General features: G+C 40.9%; 1 protein-coding gene across 1 annotated transcript in view; it reads left to right on the top strand.

Annotated features, from left to right (window-relative positions):
- The window catches only part of GAS6 (growth arrest specific 6), a 55,267-nt gene that overhangs the window by 24,052 nt on the left and 11,583 nt on the right, over positions 1-19,632 (top strand). The window contains exons 5-11 of the mRNA XM_063126182.1: positions 4,432-4,554; positions 5,590-5,712; positions 8,978-9,103; positions 10,994-11,115; positions 13,323-13,441; positions 15,032-15,221; positions 18,116-18,280. Of these exons, the coding sequence (XP_062982252.1) occupies positions 4,432-4,554; positions 5,590-5,712; positions 8,978-9,103; positions 10,994-11,115; positions 13,323-13,441; positions 15,032-15,221; positions 18,116-18,280 (968 nt within the window). The remainder of the gene's footprint in view (positions 1-4,431; positions 4,555-5,589; positions 5,713-8,977; positions 9,104-10,993; positions 11,116-13,322; positions 13,442-15,031; positions 15,222-18,115; positions 18,281-19,632) is intronic.

Here is a 19,632-nt window from a genome sequence, read left to right as displayed (position 1 = left end):
TGTTTCCTGTGAGTCGCTGTTAATTTTCTCCCACTAACAAGAAACTAACAACCGTGATGTCAAAAATAAGCAGGAAGTCTTGTCTGCTGACAAAGGAATTGATAGTCTAGTACTCTTTTTAAAGTTTATAGTTCTGTTGCATTCTGCCTTCCTGCTGAGTGGAATACATAGCTTGTGAGATAGGGTGGGACAGGATGGAAGGCAATAGGAGCACTGTACTAGAAGTTGGAAAGAAGACTGACAGGGTTTCCTTCCCAACGCGGTGATCTGAGCAGACCCAGTTAGAAAGAGTGCAGTAATCTAATAATGTGATGCTGGTTCTTGCGAGTTGGAAATACTGTGTCAGGCATGCTTAAAGGCTCAAGACCCCTAATCAGGCTGGCAAGTTTAGGTCCCCACTTACTGGGACCCTGTTAGCACTGGGTGGAATTGGGTGAGACGGCCCAGATTCCCTTGTGTAATAAATAAATAAATAAATAAATAAATAAAATTGTATGGTGACTTTGGCATGGGTAGCTGGCCCAGAACTATGTTGGTGGCTTCCTGGGATGGATACCGAGAGGGTGGACCAGAGAGGGACAGCTCCCTCTTTGGTCTGCTCCAAAGACATATAAAGAGGGCCCTATGTGGATTCAGCCATTACAGTCAACCTCTCCACCAATATTCCCTATGTTAGATATTCTTCATTGACATGAATGGAAGTTAGCCACCGGCTGACAGGAATTTTACCTTATTATAAGAGTGGTATGTGTTATGGTTTTTTTTTGTTTTTGCCAATCTCATAGAACGTTGTAGATGCCATAGTTTACATGCTCCGTTACCTTTGCCACACTTTTCTTGTTGCACACTCTGGAGGCATTGAGGTGGATCCATTTCAGAGGAAGTGGAGCTTGGGGCCCCCATTAATGAATCTTGAGGTGGTGGTTCACAGTGCCAGCCTGGAAGGGGAATGCCATTTCTGACACAGACACAGGTCAGAGGACAGACCTACGTTATCAGTCCACACCATTCTGGGCTCCTGCCAGTCCCTACATTATCCCAGCACATGGGCTGGGGTGGAGAATCAGCCAGCAGTTGGGGTTTCCAGTCACTGAATCCTTGCTGTATATCATGCCAAACTCTAGATGTTTTAGCTATTTATAACCTACTCCAGTCTACACATTGCTACTGCTTCATCCCCACTCCCGGATTAGCACTGCTGGCACAAACAGCATGAGCATAAAAGAGGGAAGCATTTTGTTTCTGAACTCCTCCCTCACTGCTCCGCTGTCTTTCCCTTTCCCCTTTCTCATACAGCCTGCCAGCTCTGCAGGTATTTTTCTGACCTGAGTTGAAAGCAGCAGCTCTCACCTCCACCTAGCTTCCTAATGAGAGCCAGTGTGGTGTAGTGGCTAAGGTGTTGGACTGGGAGTCGGGAGATCCGGGTTCTAGTCTCCACTTGGCTATGGAAACCCACTGGGTGACTTTTGGCCAGTCACAGACTCTCAGCCCAACCTACCTCACCGGGTTGTTGTGAAGATAAAATAGAGAGGAGGAGGATTATGTACACCACCTTCGGTTCCTTGGAGGAAAAAAGGTGAGATATAAATGTAATAAACAAATAAAGTGCTGCCTTTGGCATTACCTTCCTCAAGGTCTTGCTTATTGCTATGCAGTAAGAGAACAATGCATGTTCTTTTGTTTGTGGGAGACAGAGCTTGCCTCTGCCTTTCCGTGAGTTTTCTCTGAGAAGTTTTGTTGTAGGTATTTTCAAATAGTAACATTTTTGGGTTTCAAGATAAAAACGGTATTATAGGTATGTCTGCTTTTGGCAGAGCATAGTCACATGCCATTCCTTCAGAATTAAGAGTTCCTGTCTTCCTCCCAGCAGAATGCTGTGCTGTAGTTCAAGGTAAGCATTTATCTCTCCACAGGAGGGATTCTGAAGTATTTCTGGGTAAGCGTAAGGTCTAGGCTGACCTCCTACTTCTGCCACAGCCTTATCATGTTTTGAAACAAAATGGAATGAGAAACAGAAATGTAAATACCCATTTTTGTTCATTATACTGTTGGCACTCACTATCTGAGTATATATATATATGTATATGTTTTTACCATGTGTGAAAATTCACTCTTGTGCTCAAGGCCATGCTTTCTTTTACCTTTAGAAAAGTGCAGAAAACTTTAGAACATGGCACAGTATTATATAGTGACTTTTCTTCCCTTCAGTGTACACTACTTAGAGAAAATAATGGAGAAACGACGCAGGGCAGGCATGGCAACAAAGGAGTTGATCCTCTTTCAGCCTGAGGGCTGAATGCCATTTCGGAGAAGATCTTGGGGGTCATATCCCAGTGGTCGGTGGTCCAAAGGCAAAAGGGGCAGAGCTGAAATTAAGGAGAAAAATCATTTCATTTATTACATTTCTATACCTCCCAACAGCCAAGGCACTCTGGGCAGTTTACAAAGATTAAAAATCTTAAAAATACAATATTGTACATAATATAAAAACTATTTACGTACAAACATATTTACAGACAGCACACACACATTTTGCAAGCTGTTAAGAACAAATTAATGTACTTTTGAGCATGGGAAAAGGAATAAGTGGGGGGGAAAAACAATTTTTAATTTGCTGCTTTTACACAATCACCACTTCTCCAGCCTCTTCATTTTCTCATCTACCTCCCCCAGCTTACTGTAACTTAAAGTTCAAACTGCAGTAACTTGAACCTTAAGAAATGAGGGGAAAAACTGCCCCAAATTTGGGAAACTCCCCAGCAATTGGTGGTTGTGGGGCCAAGGGAGTGAGACCAGGGAAAGGAGGTGTGGCCATCTGGAGAAACTTGGAGGGCCAGGTTGGGACCCCAGGAGAACCGGATTTGGCCCCTGAGCCTGAGGTTTTGCATTCCTGCTGTACAAGGTCAGCTGCCTCCTTAGCAGGCTGCCCAAGCTGACAACCACAAATATTACCTGACTCAAAGACAGGGAGAGCATTTTTCAGGCTGATAAGAAATGCTCCAAAGCATTATTACTTTTTTAGGCATGTGTGTTTCCCTTATCTCCCTGAATTAACTTACGATGTGATTAGGGCTGCCTGTTGCTTCATGGTTTAATCCTGGGGCATGTCTGCACCAGTTGTTATCCTGGAGATGGCCCCGGGATCATCCCTGTGCATCCACATGAAGCACATGGGGTCCCAGGGGCTGGCAGGGAAGATCCCTGCATTTCCCCGGGATAACTAGGACAGCTTTAATCCTGAATTTCCCCACGGTCTCGGGATCGTCCCGAGACCGTGGGAGGTGTGGGCGGCCATCCTGGTTTTGTCCCGGCTCCTCACGAGTAAATGCAAGAAATCGGGCACAGTGCACGGAGCTCCTCAGGTGCTCTGTGCCCATCGCGAAGGGGAGTGGGATCAGGTTTTTTAAAAATTCATTCATCTATTTATTTTCGCTGGAGCGCTCATGAGCTCCAGCTCTTCTTTCTTTTTTTAAAAAAAGGCCACCACGACAGGTGTGATGCTCAGGATGTCACGTGGCCGCGTGTGCACTAAGGAGGAGGATCTCGCGATAAGAAAATCATGAGATCTTCCCCCCCCTCCCTCCTGGAACGCCGGGAGGTCTAGACATGCCCCTGGTTGCATTGGGACAACATACAAGAGGTACTAGAGAAAGATTGGCAAGTGGTAAGAGAGGTTGGCAGAGCTGTGCACAGTGCCCATGTTTGTAGCATAGATCTTTTGCAGTGGATGTTGGTGTGTGCTTGTTCATCTATATATACATGTGAGTCTGTGTGCCTGGAAGAGTTGTGTTTTTGTGTATGATGCTTAGAGGTGTCTGTGTGGCATTATATGTGTGTGGATTCATTGGACTTCTTTGCACCTGCGTGAAAATAGTTTGCTCAAAACACCTTTGGTCAGCATTTGCTCTGTGCCAGGGCTGTCTTGTCTCCCTGCATTGAACATGACATCTAACTGGCATGTTTATGTGTAGAATTCAACACATGTAGCCCAAATACAGTTTTTACCCCAATTTGAGGATTTCAGGTAAGATAGCTGTCCATCAACTGCTTGCTGCAAATGTTCCCAAATGTTTTACTTTTGTCTGCAAGAAAGAATTGTAGTCCATTCTCTGAATTATGACTTCGAAGTAAGAATGAGGTAGGTAAGTTGAGAAATATTTTCCGTAGGGTTTTTTTTTTTTTTCTAAAGAAGGAGCGCTCCAGGACAAACATTCATTTAGTCTGGCAAGTATATACCTTCTCTGTAATTGGGCAAATTGCCTAGAAAACAGCAGAGTACAGTAATACAGTGCTACCATCTTTCTTCTTCAGTTGTATGGTAGAAGTGAATAATGCGTCTGCCTCCTCAGAAACTTGAATAGTGACACTGTTTTAAGCATTTTGATTCAAGGGTAACTAATTTATGCGATGTGTTTTCGTTTTTCCTCACAGACTTGCCAAATCAGTGTACTCCGGACCCATGTCATAAGGAAGGTACAGCAAAATGTGAAGACATGAAAGGTGGATACCATTGCCATTGCAGAAAAGGCTGGCAAGGAGAAAGATGTGAGAAAGGTAAGCATGGTTATATGCTGCTTGTGGTTCTATGTTCCTGCATGCGAAAGGCCCCAGGTTCAACTCATGACATCTCCAGGTAGAGAAGAGAAAAGACTCTTATCTGAAACCTTTAAGAGTTATTGCCTGCCAATTTAGAGACAGTATTGAGCTAGATGGACCACAGCGGCTGACTTAATATAACACATCTTCCTATGAAGACAAGAGAAACAGAAAAGCCTCCTGAAAATGACTTGGGGCTCATCTACACCAAACAGTATATTCCACTATGAAAGTGGTATGAAAGCAGTATATAAAAGGCAGGAGCCACACTACTGCTTTATAGCAGTACTGAAGTGTACTGCAGGATCTATACTACTGCTTTATAGTGGTCATGAAGTGCACTGACAACTGTTGGGGCCCATGACACATCTACACCAAGCAGGATATAATATGAAAGTGGTATGAAAGCGGTATATGGCATGCGTCATGGGCCCCAGCAGTTGTCAGTGCACATCAATACCACTATAAAGCAGTAGTGTGGTTCCTGCCTTTCATATACCTCTTTCATACCGCTTTCATAGTGGAACATCCTGCTTGGTGTAGATGAGCCCTTGGTTTATACATTGTGTTTTGTTTTACTGAAAGACACGTTGTATTTCTTATGTATTACTTAAAGCTTGTTACCCACCTTGATGTATGTTATAATTTGATTTACTTATGGTATCTTTATTAATTATTGTGAGTTCTGTTGATATATGATTTCTTAGATTTAGGGGGGATTGTCCTCCACTTAATGATTTTTTTCTATTTTTCCCCCTGCCTTGCAATTGGTGCTGCGTGTGATGTGACTTATGCAAAAGTTGCTATTGTTGTTGTTGATACCAACATACTTAAGAATGAAGACAGACTTAATTTGAATGCATGTTTTGAATTCATGATTTAAAAATGTGAATGGTGAGGCCAATGGGGAGAATCAGAGAAAGATTGCTTGAGTTACTTTCTTCCTGACCTGATGTGATTTTGAAAAATCACATTATCCTTATCTCTTTCCAGATATTAATGAATGTGCTGATCAGAATGGTGGCTGTAAACAGACATGTTACAACAAGCTAGGCAGCTATCACTGTTCTTGTTATAATGGCTATGCTCTTATGAAGGACAGTAAAACTTGTGAAGGTAAGATATGGCAGCTCCAAGTAATACTAACTCATGGTTTAACATTACAGGGAGAAGTTGTGTAGTGATTCCCTTCCTTTCTTTTCTAGTTTGAGGCAAACTCATAATTTGCCAGTTCAGACAAAATGGTAAACTATGGTTTGTGCTAAACCAGGAAAAAAGGGAGGAAAGTTCCTTTCTACATTGTCTCACTGCATACCATCTGAAGGGCTTTCCTAGAATCCTACTGGACAAACTCCTTTGGAAAGGAATGAAAGCTACACATCAATGCACTGAGACAACTTATTATTATACAGGAGTATAATAATTCCATTGTAGCAAAAACTGAAAAAAGTGATAGCATCTTGAAAAACTAACAAATTTATTGTTCAGAGGCTGTTATGTCAACTCATTTGGGTTCTAATTTATGAAAGACTAATTAACAACTGTGTAACAAACAAAATTAACCGTATTAGTCTTGAAGATGCCATAGGACACTCTGTTCTCTTTATTAGCATGTTAATAATGAATGATAAACTGAACTGTTGCAAATGCTTCTTATTTTCTTACAACTATGGTTTAAGTTTTCAGTATGAAAAGCCAGGAATGCATGCCTGGGCATGTCTGTAGTCATACCACAGAGCTATCAAGCACCATAGCAAAGTGGTGATTCACAAAGGAATTGTGTGTTGGATTGTGCCAAATTGCCCCAGCCAACCAGCCCTCTCTTCACACTGAAAAGCAGTGCCTGGCAAAGTCGAATATAGTTTTTCTTAGACTTGCTTATATTACAAACATGGCATAGAAAGGTATTGGGAAATGTGTGAATCTTTTAAATCTCCTGGGGGGATTGGATCCGTTTTCAGATAAATTATTCAAGTAATGTTCTGGTAATAATGGATAGAGAACTTTAAGATTGGAGTTTCTTTCCTGTTAATGGTTTTGGTCCTTTCAGCAAACTCAGTATGTTGAACAGAATAATAATTTCATGTTTTGCACACTGAAAAAACTTTCCCTGGTTCCATCCACATAGAGTATAAATAGCAAAAATAAATAAATGACAAAATTGATAAACTAAAAGGAAATGAAAAAAGAAAGGTAAGGTAGAAACAAAGGAGAAGCAGGGAACATTTCCCCACCTGATACTTATACACCCCCAATTGCTGCTTGGAAATACTATGAGGTTCCAGACACAGATTTGAAAGGTTGTAAGCATACATTGGGAAATCCACTTGGTGGGACAGCAGCTTGCAAATGGAGACAGAAATGGAGAAGCGGTGGGACAGGGGAAAAGTTAAGCATTCCCTCGCCTGCTGCTTCTCTACTCTAAGGGCGTGTCTACACCAGGGGGGTGGAGGGGGAGGATCTTGCGATATGCTGATCACGAGATCCTCCCCCTCAGTCTGCAAGCAGCGCGTGTCGTCCCGGGAGGAAGGGGACGTTGCGCCCGCCCCGCCATTTGTTTTGTTTTTTTATTGAAAATGAGCGCAGGAGCGCTCCAGTGAAAAAGGTAATTAAAATAACAGCAACCCTCCCACTCCCCCCACCCCCGATGGGCACGGAGCTCCTGAAGAGCTCTGCCCCGTGCCCGGCTCCTCTCATTTACTTGTGAGGAGCTGGGACAAACTGGGACAGCTGCCCACAAGTCCCGTGGTCTTGGAATCATCCCTGGACCACAGGAAAAACAGGGACAAAAGTGTAGGGCAATATCCCAAGGAAATGCAAGGATCTTCCCTGCCTGCTCCCAGGATCCCCTGTGTGTCATCTCAAGAATGATCCCCGATCCCTGGGATATCCCATCATCTAGACATGCCCTCAGTTACCCCCCATCCCAAGTAGCTTCTTTGGAGGGAAGGGGGAAGAACGGTCATGTTTCAGTTATATAAATTGGTGTATAACAGCCTTGTACAACCTGGCTCCCTCCAGATGTATTGGACTACAACTCCCGTCATCCACAGCCACCATATCCCTGCTGGTTGGGGATGGTGGGAATTGTATGCCCAACCCATTTGGAGGTTGGTCAAGGCTGATATATAACATCCACCCAGGTACTCAGATTTGAAATGAGCAACCCCTGTTTCCTAAATTGGAATTCTCTTAATATTAACTATTCTGCATGATTTGGATCTTGTTTCCGGTAGTAGTCTCCAGTTTGGTGATTCTGTTTTGTGCCCTATAAATTAATCCAGACAGGACATCCTGCATCTTAATTATTATGGTCTGCAGTCCAGAGAGTGAGGATTTAATTTGTGCAGTGTCTCCAGCCGCTCAATAGCATTGACATTTGGTAGGAGCCGGGAGGCGTCTCCCTGCTAGGTTTTTTTGAAATTAGGTGAGGTTGATTAAGTTTTTGAGAGCTTTCTGATGGCCTCTGCACTCAGATGGAGGATTTTGTAGGATTGTATATGTGTTACATTTGTATCCTGCTGTTCTTGTAAAGAACTCCCATTTTATTCTTATAACTCTGTGATATAAATTTAGGCTGGGATGTACTGATTGCCTAAATTGACTGTAGTCTCCTACTAAACTTTGTGGCTGAGCAGGGGTTACTACTCAGGTGTCTCTAGTCTTATCCAGTACCATATCATATTTGCACACAATTCCAATTTTTCAGTTTTAGAGAGTTGGATTTTGCGGGGCGGATTCCATTTGATCAGGGCTGCAGTGCCTGGATTTGTGTTTAAAAGTACACTTATCCTAATCCAGATATTATAGTCCATAAGAGAAAGTTGCTATGCATAACTAGCAGCCCATGAGTGGATGGGGCCACACAGCACCTTGTGTTCTGATCAGTATGCAGAAACAAATTTTGAAACATATTTGCATCTATGTGCATCATTCCAGCAAGGAAACCATACGCAAAAGCCTCCTTCCTTGTGTTTATCTCCACTGCTGGATCAAAGAGGTTTTGAAAAACATTTTATTGTTTTCTGCAGCAAAATACTTGGTCTATTTCCAAATTAGGTGATTTGTTTTGTCCCAGAAAACCTATGTGACTATCACATTTCCCCCATAAGTTCCCCCCCCCCACCAGTGTTTCTACTTTTAATAATTTTGCAGCATTTACTCAGAGGTGCTATGTGACCTATTTAAAAAAAATAATAAAAAAAATCAGGCTCTTCTTTCTGGGAAGGTTGAAGCCATTTCCTACTTCCATTATTTAGCTGTAATAATGGAATGAGAATTGACTATTGACCAAAATGTGACTTGGGAGAGACATGTACCGAAACCATGTTGACATTCTGATTGTTGTTATTGATTTCTGTTGGTTTTTGCTTCTTTATAGATATAGATGAATGCACGGTATCACCAGGGATCTGTGGAGAAGCTCGGTGTAAAAATTTGATAAGCTCTTACATGTGTGTCTGTGACGCTGGCTACAATTACGATGACGTGAGAAAGGTTTGCAAAGGTTAGTAGATGTAACTAATTCCATGGAGATTATTCTACTACTTGAAATATGCAATTTTGCCTTCATTGAGCCTCTAGGGAGCTACTAGGTTTTGAAAGGTCATTAGTATAATCAGGATTTTCTACCACACTGTGACCAAATTATTATTTTTTGTCACTTATGAACATAAGGAATATTAGAACCAGGGTCATCTCATAAAGCTGATTGGTGGGAGATTCAGGATAGATAAAATGAAGCATTTTTTCCCACAGTGCATAGTTAAACTATGGAATTCACTACCACAAGATGTAGTGACGGCCACCGATTTGGATGGCTTTAAAACGGGGTTGGATAAATTCATGGAGGGAGGTCATCAGTGGCTATTAATCCTGATGCTAGTTTAGATTGCAGTCTCATAATCAAAGGGTAGAAATTGTTCTTAAATGTATTCTTATTGTATTTTTATTGAGGGGGGGGGACCCCGGCTTTAAATCTCAAAATAACTTGACTAGCCATTGGTGTTATGTGTCTTGAGGCACTGAGGGATGGGCATCTCAAGCTGCAAAATGTCTTGTACTAGCTCTGCTTTAGTCTCAAAGGGGATGACCAGTACTTTGGATTTCTTGCTTCCTTTCGTTTGCATGGAATAATAGGGCTTTCTCTATTATCTCTACACCAAACTAAGACAACTTTATATTAGGGATGTTAGAGAAATCAGTTTCGGTGGTAGAATTGGATGGTTGTCCTAGGCTCGTCTCCCCGGACTGCTGCAACACCTGAATCAATCTGCAGCGAGTTGGAGCAGTTTGTGGATTTTCCAGGAATTTTTTGCATAGCGGGAGGAGTTCAGCAATTTGCACAAATTTCTGAGCAATTTTCGCAAATTACGGTTGAAGTTTCCCCAAAAATTGTGCAAATTGTAGAACCTTCCAAAAATGCGCAAAAATATTCGTGGTGCTTAGGGAACAGCCTGCAGCTCAGTGCGCAGACACAAAGCAACCCATACACACCATAGAACTCTGTCAAGCTGCAAAAGAACTGGATTTCCCAGCGATGGACATCCTATTTTATATTTTAAAAAAACATCTCTGGGTATTGACTATTCAACTTTGATTATGTTGCTGTTGATACATATTTCTAGTTAGGCTTCATGATGATCAGTTCATGCAGCCTAATTAGCCCAGCAAATCTGGGGTTTGAGTGGAGGTGGTTATGCTTGAGCTTAATTGGGTTATGCGATTGCTTTAGAGTAAGTTTGTTTCATCACCATAGTGTTTCTGCTAATGAACAGTTCTTTTCTGAATGAAATGGAACAGGTATACATGTGGGTAGCTTGATTAAGGCTCCAATACCCACTTCCTTGGGAGTAAGCACCACTGAAATCAATGTGATTGATTTCTGAGTAGACATGTTTAGGACTGTGCTGTTAGTGTTTTTAAGGTCCAGTTCTACGCGCTGTAATTTTTTGTTACTCATATGTCCATCTCCTCCTGTGATTGACTTTTAATAATTAAGGCTCCAATTCTATGCTTACTTAGCTGGGGGTAAGCTCAATGAGTAGGCAGCATAGGATGTGTTGCACATGGCTGTGTTCTTCATGTACTTACATGCCTTGAGGACTGAAGTACCTTCCTGCAATATTGAACTGAGGTTCTCTACAGCAATCTCCCCCAATCTGGCACCCTTCAGAATTGTTGGAATACAACTCCCATCAACCCAGCCAGCAGGCCATTGGTTGGGAACGGTGGGAGTTGTAGTTCAACACATCTGGAGGGCACAAGGTTGGGCAAAGTAACTGTAGATGGAATGAGATGTGTTTGATGTTACTTATGAACTACATTTCAGAACGACAACGTTTAAAATGGATATAAAAACGTATGTCTCTGTTTTCCTCTTGGTGCTGGTGTATAGATGTGGACGAATGTGAACAGAACCTGTGTGAACAAACATGTGTCAATACACCAGGAAGTTACAGCTGCCATTGCAATGGAAAAGGTGGAGTTAAGCTTTCCAGTGACATGAACACCTGTGAGGTAGTGTTCTTAATTCTTTATCCCAGTGAGCAGAACTAGGGGAAGGCCATCTCAAAGCTTTGGAACAACTCAGTACAAAGAGGGATAGTCCAACAGGCACATTACCCCTGAGTCTGGAGGGAAGTACAGTAAAATACTCTCATAACAATAAAACAACAACAATGGGCCTGTTCAGAAGACACCTTAAACCATGGCTTTAACAATGGTGGTTAAGCCAGAAAGCTAGGCTGTGTTCAGAAGACACCTTAAACCATGGCTTTAACTACAGCGAATAAGGGATTTTGCTTTATTCACCATGGTTAAAGCTGGGGTTTAAGGTGTCTTCGAACACAGCCTGGCTTTCTGGCTTAACTACTGTGGTTAAAGCCATGGTTTAAGGTGTCTTCTGAACAGGGCTGTGGAGTTGGCACATAAAACCTCCGACTCCAACTCCTTTTTTCATGGCACCCCCGACTCCGACTCCTTTTAATTATATATTGATATAGGAAAGAAATTTCCTATATATTTCCTACATCGACTGCAAGCATGCAACTTTTTAGAACCCTAACCTGTTGAAAGCCTGGGTCTAAAGGCTATAGCTAAGACATTCTGGTTTTTTAATTTTATTTATTAAAGAAGCCCAAAAATGAAAACAATGAGGTTATATTTTTATTTATTTATTTAATTGCATTTATATTGCCCCATAGCCGAAGTTCTCTGGGCGGTTTATCAAAAGACTATAGGGTATAAAGTAATAGGATATGAAACTATAAAAGAAAATCAGGAACAACTTTCTCTACTAGTTCAAAAATCTAAAGTATATACTTTGATATCAAAGTCAAAACTACAAAAAAGTAAAAAACTATTGAACACCTAAAACAATTTAACAAATGATCATTTTAAAAGAAATGAACTCAGCTAGGTACATAAGTAACATAAACCTTTTTCGAGATTAAAGTATCATTTGGATATAAAATTCAAGTGAATATACATACCACAACTCTATATACAATTTAAATTTATTAGGAGTCGGAGTCGGTACATTTTTACCGACTCCGACTCCAGTAACCCAAGATTTGCTTACGACTCCAACTCCACGACTCTGACTCCACAGCCCAGCTTCTGAACGAGGTCATTGTGTGTCTACAATGGTCATGAAGGGGGTTATTTTAGACTTCACTTCTCAGGATCCCCATAAACCAAGCATTTGTTGCCCAGTTTCTCACCAAAGTAAATGTTGAATTGGAAGGTGCCTTATATCCGTCCAGACTATATTGTCTATTGTGGCTGTCCACAGCTTTCCAGGGTCTCAGATACTGGTCTTTTACATCACCTGCTACGTGATCTTTTAAATCAGGGATTGAACCTGGCTCCTTCTGCATAAGAAACACGTTTTGTATCACTAAGTTACATATGCTTGTTCTTGCTTAGCTGTGCCTACACATATATTTCTATGCCCAGCCGAAGTGTAGAAACAGATGGCTGTTAAACATGCAGTCACCAAGTGTTTTGTGTGGCATTATGAACAGAGAAGGTTGTCTGTAGTCTCCAGCCTAGCTGTAAGCCCAAGGTTATAGTACCATTGGATTACCAGTATTTGAAGATGAATTGATTCAGAAAGTTCAACTGGTACAAAATGTGGCTCCTTAAATGCTAAGTGATTGGGTCATGTGATACCATTTGCATGGGTTGCCAGTGCATTTCTGGGCCCATTTAAAGTGCTAGCATTCGCTCTTAAAGCCCTAAATGATTTGGGTTCAGATAATGTGTAGAACCGCCTTCACCCATACCAATCTGCCAGCATTCTGAGATCAGTATCAGAGCCCCTATTCATATGAGTAGCTCTAAGAGCAATTAAGCTGATGAGCATGCGGGACAGGGCCTTCTCAGTAGTGGCTTTCTGCTTGAGGAACTCTCTTCCAATGGATGTCCACGAGGCCCCATCATTACAGGCCTTCAAGCAGGTCATAAATACTCACCTGAGCCTTGGCATATAATTGAATTAGGACTCCCCTGAAGTGGTTGTGTATATATGTTGCTATCTGGTTTTAATTGTTAATTTTGATGATGTTATTTCTATATATTACAGCTTAAAGTTTTGTTGGATGCTGGCTTGGGGAAAGTAAATACATAAATGGCAATTATTTCTTTGGTTTGTCATCTCTCACCTGTATCTAAACAGTGTTTTGAAAAGGGTTATGTGTCCTTTTGGATTTTCCCCTCTGTAGGATATTTTGCCTTGTGTAACTTTTGCTGCTGAAAAAAGTGTTAAATCTCTCTACCTTGGAAGAATGTTTAGTGGCGCACCTGTTATCAGACTGCGGTTTAAAAGAAAACAGCCCACGCGGTGAGAATCCATTTTAATTCAAAAGGAATGGCCTCTTTTCTGAATGCATGACAAAAGTGGGTGGAAAGGGCTTGAGACTGATGATCTTTCCATAGTAATAGTGTCTTACCACTGTTGTAAACTGAATTCTAGAAGGGTATCTGTGGCTGGAGACAGGCATAACTAAAAATGGGTGGGATTTATTGTTATTGTTTCTTTGGTTTTTTTGCTTAGGGGCAAGCTCTGCTTCTCTATGCCTTTGCTCCTGTACTGGGCTTGGATCCCTGGCTCTGGAGTAAAGGCTGGTTTGAAGTATGAGATGATGGACAACAAACAGGCAGTTTGCCTTTATTTTTTATTTGGGGGTGGAGGTGGAGGGGTTTCCCAGTAAGTGCCTGGCATGATTATCTAATTCAGAGATTGTTTGGTGTTTTAATATATATTCCCCAGCTTTTTATACTCTTAAAAATTGGGGTGAGTCAGGAGAGATGACCTCCTGACTTGACACAAGGGCCACCCGATCAGTGCCCTGCTCTGAGAAATGGTGGGATAGGGAGTTGGTTTATCATTGAGACAAGGGCTGCAAATGCAGTTTTCCCAGGGGAAAAAATAGGATTGAGCCCAATCCTGGACAGAAGAGAAGACTGTATTCAGTGAACAGCAGGTATTATTAATGATTTGGACAAGGAGATGCAGGGAATGCTTATCAAATTTGCAGATGACACAAAATTGGTTGGAATAGCTAATACCCTGGAAGACAGAAACAAACTTCAAAGTGATCTTGATAGGCTGGAGTGCTGGGCTGAAAACAACAGAATGAAATTTAATAGGGATAAAAGCCAAGTTCTACATCTAGGAAAAAGAAGCCAAATGAACAGTTACAAGATGGGGGATATTTGGCTCAGCAATACTACAAATGAGAAGGATCTTGGAATTGTTGTAGATCACAAGCTGAATATGAGCCAACAGTGTGATGTGGCTGCAAAAAAAAAAGGAAATGCTATTTTGGGCTGCATTAATAGAAGTATATGCTTCCAAATCACTTGAGGTACTGGTTCCCCTCTATTCGGCCCTGGTTAGGCCTCATCTTGAATATTGCATCCCGTTCTGGGCACCACACTTCAAGAAGGATGCAGACAAGTTGGAGGGGGTTCAGCGGAGGGCAACGAGGATGATCAGGGGTCTGGCAACAAAGCCCTTTGAGGAGAGACTGAAAGAACTGGGCATGATTAGCCTGGAGAAGAGAAGATTGAGGGGAGACATGATAGCACTCTTCAAATACTTGAAAGGTTATCACACAGAGGAGGGCTAGGATCTCTTCTCAATCATCCCAGAGTGCAGGACATAGAATAATGGGCTCAAGTTACAGGAAGCCAGATTCCAGCTGGACATCAGGAAAAACTTCCTGACTGTTAGAACAGTATGACAATGGAACCAGTTACCTAAGGAGGTTGTGGTGGTGTAATTATGCATTCTCTATATATTTATCAGGTAGTTATTAATTCTCTGAATTGACACCCACTATATAGAAAGCAGTCTGCTTTTTTCTTCTTCCTCAAACACTGCATAACTCTGCTTTTTTAACATTTTTTTTAATGCCCATGTGGTCAGACTGATGGCTGAATTCGACTTCAGAACCTTTGATCCTGAAGGTGTCCTTTTCTTTGCTGGAGGTCATCAAGACAATACATGGATTGTTTTGGCTTTGCGCGATGGACGATTAGAACTGCAACTGAAGTACAATGGAATAGGTCGTGTGACCACCAGTGGACCAATGATCAACCATGGAATGTGGCAGACAGTGGGTATAGTACAGACTGCTGTTCTCATACCTACAATGATTAACCCAGTTTGGCTTCATCCCTTCCAAGTTTTAGATGGGCAGTAAAAGTGACAGTTTTGCTGGATTTTAATAATGTACTGGCTTGTTTTAACAAAAAGTTTTGTTTTGGCTTTTATTTTGTTGTGTTTTTATTTATTGTATTGCTTAAATTGTACATTGCTTTGAGTGTCCTGGTGAGACAGAAAAGCGATATATAATACTTTAAATAAATAATAGTACATTAAGTCTCACATTTAGAGCCCTTTGTAGTTCTCCAAAGATGCTTTCTGGTATTTAACATTTTGATGCATATGATACTTTGCCAGTCCTGTACATTTATTTATTAATATTTATTTATTTATTACATTTTTATACCACCCAATAGCCGAAGCTCTCTGTATGCAGATGCAAGACCCATTAGATCCCAATAGGACTTACCCCCAGATATGATGGTATAGGATAGCACTCTAAAAGAATAAACTGTTTGCAAACTATTTTAGTGTGCAAGAGATGGGGATGTTGTGAGAGCCTTCTTACTTAATAGATAAAACACATCCTGAGTAGTGCTTTTGCTAATATTTGCAGTTACACCCAGTCATGTCTGGTTCAGTTCCTTAACTCTCACTCAAACAATTAGTTTTCTCCATTCCGTGGAATATACCATAGAAATTCAGAAAATCTGAGCATAAAGATGGGTTTCATGCAGCTATTTTATGCGCAAGATTTACATAAAATCTTAAAGAAACAATAAAGAGGTGGGTTTTATGGCAATTCCTAGAGAGTATGGGGTGCTGATGAGTGACTGAAATGATGGATTGCCTAAATGTATTTGTTTATAAATAGTTAAGACTTGTAATGGAAAATATCTAATGCAGCTAACATGCACAGGCTTGTCAGCTGCAGCAGTCAGGCCAGTATTTCTGAATTACATAATGGATTTCTTAACCAAAAAACCTCACTGTGAAGCAATGCCAACTTGAAAAAGCAAAACATTGCATTTAAAAGAATTAATTCCAGATTTTTACTCCATTGATTGGAAAAGTGATGAGTTTGTCTGAAGACATTGTGGTCATTTTGAGTGTCTTTGGAATTCAATGCTTATCATACCTTCCACTAAACAGAAGAAATGTGGTCTATAAATGCAATTATTTTGTAATTTGATGTAATTACAGGAGCTTTTCTGATAGACTGGGCAATAGATTTAATCCTCATTAATCTTTTTTTTCTGCCTATGCGGCAGAGTCTTGCTATTTATTGTTTTACTCTGTACAGCACCATGTACATTGATGGTGCTATATAAATAATAATAATAATAATAATTTTAGTTGCAGTATTCTTGATGGCTTGCAATTCATGTTCTTCCTCATGGTTTTAGGTTTGTGTTTTTTTGTTTTTTTTAAAAAAGAACTATGCCTTGGAAATAAATGATAACTGTTGAGCCCATCAGGTAGATCTACTTACAGCTCTGCTATTATTTTTTGTAAACATTTAAGAATCACGTGTTCAGTACATCTTTCATATATACTTAGAATGCATATCTCTTGAGATATTTTGATCGTTGGCTTGCATTGCTCTCAAAGCTTCTCCTCATGCCATGTTTATATTTGTGGGTTTGTATTTTCTCCAGCCTTCTTTCCTTTTAAACTTTTCCACTATTTCATGCTACAGCAATAAAGCTGTTGGAACAATTTACAGCAACAAAAATATTATGAGCATACAGCTGTGCATGTGTGACACACAACAAACCTTGGGACATCAGTGTTCCATGTTTAGGAAATCTAAAAAAAAGGAGGCAGTTCTTAGCCATATACATATTTGCATTATTGTACTGTCTGGTGCAATTTTCTGAATTCTATATATAAACTGATCTCAAGACCTTGTGATGGCGAAAAGTTTCAGAATGTATGAACAATTGTCTCATTGATTCTCAAATGTCAAAATCCCCCAAAACCAAATTTGGTTGCCTGGGTGAAATCTTAAGACATTAAAATGAACGGGAGTTCACTTAGGGCATAACTGTCTCTGTTCTGAAGGAGTGTTCCGATGCTGGAATGCGCCAAATATCCTGTGTCCTGCCAGCAAGTGCCATGCAGGATGGCAGGCGGGGGGAGGGAATTGCTCCCTTTGTTCTGCCGTTTAAATGAAAAAGCAGCTAGACGGGCCTCTGAACTGATCTAGCTGACTTACTTTTTCTTGGGTGGGGAGGAAATTGGAGAGACTGTAAGATGCTGTGTTTCATGGGCTCTTGTGTCTTTCTGCTCCTTTCCACCGCAGTTAAGAAGGGACAGAGCTCAGTATTCAGAACCCCCCTTCTGAAGTCGTAGCAGTATGTGCAGGGATGGGGTACAACCATGGGAGGGAGTACAAATGGAAGACAATGTCATCCAGACACACACATCCCCATAAAATTTCATAAATGAGGCAGAGAAATTAATAATAAAAGCCTGGCCTGGAAGTACCCCATATAATTTGAAATTAGCACAGAGAATAATTTTCTGTCTTGTGGATGACTGTATAATACAAGTTTGTTGTTTATTCGTTCAATCGTTTCCGACTCTTCGTGACTTTATGGACCAGCCCACGCCAGAGCTTTCTGTTGGCTGTCGCCACCCCTAGCTCCCCCAAGGTCAAGTCTGTCACCTCCAGAATATCATCCATCCATCTTGCCCTTGGTCGGCCCCTCTTCCTTTTGCCTTCCACTTTCCCTAGCATCAGCCTCTTCTCCAGGGTATCCTGTCTTCTCATTATGTGGCCAAAGTACTTCAGTTTTGCCTTTAATACCATTCCCTCAAGTGAGCAGTCTGGCTTTATTTCCTGGAGTATGGACTGGTTTGATCTTCTTTCTGAATCTCTTTGTATTTTTTCCTCTTCAGATATCTGTTGAAGAACTGGAGAGAAGCTTGGTTATAAAAGTCAATAAGGATGCAGTTATGAAGATAGCCATCTCAGGGGACCTGTTTACTCTGGACAGAGGGCTCTATCAGCTAAACCTAACTGTGGGAGGTGTTCCTTTTAAGATCAAACATCTTGTCCAGTCTGTGAGTACTATTGTTAACTGTATATTGTAGTCTGGTGCAGTAATGGTCAGCTGATGGCCTGTGAATCAGTTCCAGCCTCTGAAGTAATTCTGTTTGGTTCCTTACACTCCTGCTAAATTGAACTCAAAGTGTAGTAAAAATGCTTGTCCATAATTTCACTCATAATGAAAATGTTTAGATTTTCTTTTTATATATATTGTCCTGGGTAGTTATTTATTTACTATCTATTTAAAACTGCTCAGTAACTGAAGTTGATGTAAAATACATTACAACATACAGTACAAATATTAAAAAATAAATAGAAAAACAGCACAAGAAAACTGATAAAACCATCAGCAAAAATAAAAGCATTACAACATTATTATCGTTTATTATTATTTTTTGCACTTATATACTGCCCCATAGCTGAAGCACTCTGGACGGTTTACAAAGATTTAAACACAGAACATTAAAACAAATATACCAAATTTAAAAGCATAAAAACAGATTACGTACCAATATCTATCTATTCTGGATCAATTAAAAACTCAACATATACTGTTAAATGCCTGGGAAAAGAGAAAAGTCTTGATCTGGCGCCGAAAAGATAATAATGTTGGCGCCAGATTAAAACCAGCAGCAGAATAGGGTAAAAGCAGAATAGCAAAAAGCAGTTCTTAATATGCCTGGGAGAATAAAAAGATCTTCATCTGATGCCCCCAAAATATAACACAGGGCATCTTTGCTATCAAGTCAGCCTCTGGACTTCTGTCAGAGATTAAACACATGTTCAGCCTCTGGGCTTCTGTTGGGCGAATACAGTAGTCCTCAAGACTAAAAAATGTTTGCCATTTCTGATGTGCTGTGTGGTACCTCTGATTCTGTGTTAATAACGCTTGTTTGGTAAGGGTGGTGCCAAATCTATATTGTTTACTCATCTTCTAGCCGTGTCACCAGACCATCCCTACCATTACACAGAGTGAATTAGCTGTCTTAGGCAGAAGATTTTGAGTGTCATGAAAGGGCAGCAAACTCTTAGTTATTTAATTTGAGGTAGTAGTAGTAGTATTTTAACTCTCAAGAATGGGAGCTGTGCTACCTCATGGACCAAAATAACTTGAGTTTTAAATGCTATACACTGAGACTTGAGTGGCTCTTTCTGTGTCAGGCAGCAACATTTCTTGGGCCAGGCCATCACTACTCCTCTTCTCCTTACCCCTTCCACTGCCCAGGTGATCAGCCCAGGAGCAACCATCAACATCCCTTCTTGCCTGCCCAAATGGGGCAGATGATCAACAATGGATGCTGCATGGTCACCACTTCCTCCCTCCTTCAGGCAAATGATAGCAGAGGACAAGAAGCCATCCACCATC

Source organism: Elgaria multicarinata, chromosome 5, assembly GCF_023053635.1.
Source record: "Elgaria multicarinata webbii isolate HBS135686 ecotype San Diego chromosome 5, rElgMul1.1.pri, whole genome shotgun sequence".
In the NCBI taxonomy this organism is placed as follows: domain Eukaryota; kingdom Metazoa; phylum Chordata; class Lepidosauria; order Squamata; family Anguidae; genus Elgaria; species Elgaria multicarinata.
The sequence above is the reverse complement of the archived record's forward strand: the minus strand, read 5'-3'. Positions and strand labels throughout refer to the sequence as shown.